Source organism: Otolemur garnettii, unplaced genomic scaffold, assembly GCF_000181295.1.
Source record: "Otolemur garnettii isolate 467f Iridium unplaced genomic scaffold, OtoGar3 scaffold00156, whole genome shotgun sequence".
NCBI classification, from domain to species: domain Eukaryota; kingdom Metazoa; phylum Chordata; class Mammalia; order Primates; family Galagidae; genus Otolemur; species Otolemur garnettii.
The window spans coordinates 2009318-2011248 of NW_003852551.1; the positions used below are offsets into that span (position 1 = coordinate 2009318).

Consider the following 1931-nt stretch of genomic DNA (forward strand, 5'->3'; position numbering starts at 1 on the left):
TGTGGCGGGTACCTGTGGTCCCAGCTACTTGGGAGGCTGAGGCAGGAGACTCGCTTAAGCCCAGGAGTTGGAGGTTGCTGTGAGCTACGGCACTTTACCCAGGGGGATAGCTTGAGGCTCTGTCTCAAAAAATAAATAAATAAATAAATAAATAAATAAAAACTAGTTCAATAAAGACGTGTTGTAGTCGCAAGGAAACAGACCCTCAGGGTGAGAACTCAAATTAGCACACGTAAGGCGGCACCTGTGGCTCACAGAGTAGGGCGCCAGCCCCACACACATATTGAGCGTGGCCGGTTTGAACCGGGCTCCGGCCAAACTGCAACAAAAAATAGCCGGGTGTTGTGGCGGGCGCCTGTAGTCCCCGCTACTTGGGAGACGGAGGCAAGAGAATCGCATAAGCCCAGGAGTTTGATGTTGCTGTGAGCTGCAGTGCCACTCACTCTAACGAGGGCGACAAAGTGAGGCTCTGTCTCTTAAAAAAAAAAAATTAAAAAAAAATTAGCACACGTTTCCACCTCGCAATAGCTCAGCCATTACTTCAAGCGTCTTGCAGAAACTCTGAGCTCAAGAGTCTGGGCGATTCAACTCCTCAAACCTTCTGCCCTCTCCCCTTGCCGGCCCAGTTCTTTCATATCCCTTTCAACTTTCTTCAGACCCCAATCCCTCTCGCCTGCGAATTCCCAAAGCTGTTCCTTCCAGTCTCAAACTTCACTTCCATCACCTCCGCGTTCCCTGCCCCTCCCCCCACAATTCTCGCCCCTTCAGGCCCTAACCCTCCCTCAGACCCTCTCACCCGCCAACGTCCCACCTGTATCTTTCGCCTCTTCAGCGCCGCTGCGTCCAGCCACACGCCGCAAGCGTCCTCCTCGGAGCCGCTCCGCTTCATGGCTGTGGAGGTGACCAGGATAGTAGCCCGCCCGGCTCTGGAAGCCTCCAGGAACAGCCTCCGCCGCCTAAGTTCAGAACGCGCGCCAACGCTGGGGGCGGGGCTACGCCGCGGACGCCGCCGGCTCAGATACCGCCCCCAGGGTCAGCCCCGCCCGTTTCTCGAAGCCACGCCTCGCGTTGACAAACGCGCTTCTAGCCTCAGGTGCGTGGGGGGTCTTTGCCTTCTCCTGGGCGTGCATGTTTTTCCCGAGCTTTTCAGTCTAGAGCTAGATTCCGAACAGCTCTCCTACATCGTCAGGAATGTGCATTTATTTTTGCTGCATTGCAGATTGCTTGCTGTAAATATGTATAGCCCGAACCCCTTGAGATTTTAGTGCCCCGTCATTTTTTGTGACCCATTTAAGTTCTGACTAGGCTCTTCCTTACTTGCACGCACCTGATACCTGCTCGCCACCTGCCCAGTACCGTTTGTTGTCACATTAGCTGTTGGTGTGCTGGGTTTTTGTCAAGCAGTAGGTGTGAACCTAACCACGTTCCCTCAGCCGAAACGGACTCTTCTAGGCCAAGGGAATACCAGAAAAAAACTTTTTTTTTTTTTTTTCAGTTTTTGGCCGGGGCTGGGTATGAACCCGCCACCTCCGGTATATGGGGCCAGTGCCCTACTCCTTTGAGCCACAGGAGCCGCCTTTTTTTTTTTTTTTTTTTGATGAGGCGGAGTCTCATTTTGTCATGCTGGGTTGAGTGATGTGGTGTCACAGCTCACAGCAACCTCAAACTCTTCGGCTCAAGAGATCCTCTTGCCACAGCCTCTAAAGTAGCTGGGACTATAGGCGCCCACTACAATGCCTAGCTTTTTTTTTTTCTTTTTAGAGACGGGGGGTGGGGGTGGGGGGGTGTCTCTTGCTCAGGCTGGTCTCGAACTCGTGAGTTCAAGCAATCCACCTGCCTTGGCCTCCCAGAATGCTAGGGTTACAGGCGTGAGCCACCGTGCCCAGCCCATAAAAAAACCTTACCGAGTTCCCAGCTATGAAAGCACGGGA

At 53.3% G+C, this 1931-nt stretch overlaps 1 protein-coding gene across 1 annotated transcript in view; it reads right to left on the minus strand.

Moving 5' to 3' along the window:
• Positions 1 to 921, minus strand: part of AUNIP (aurora kinase A and ninein interacting protein) — a 14982-nt gene extending 14061 nt beyond the window's left edge. The window contains exon 1 of the mRNA XM_012811431.2: positions 812 to 921. Within this exon, the coding sequence (XP_012666885.1) occupies positions 812 to 889 (78 nt within the window). The 5' untranslated portion in view covers positions 890 to 921. The remainder of the gene's footprint in view (positions 1 to 811) is intronic.
• Positions 922 to 1931: the final 1010 nt, after the last annotated feature.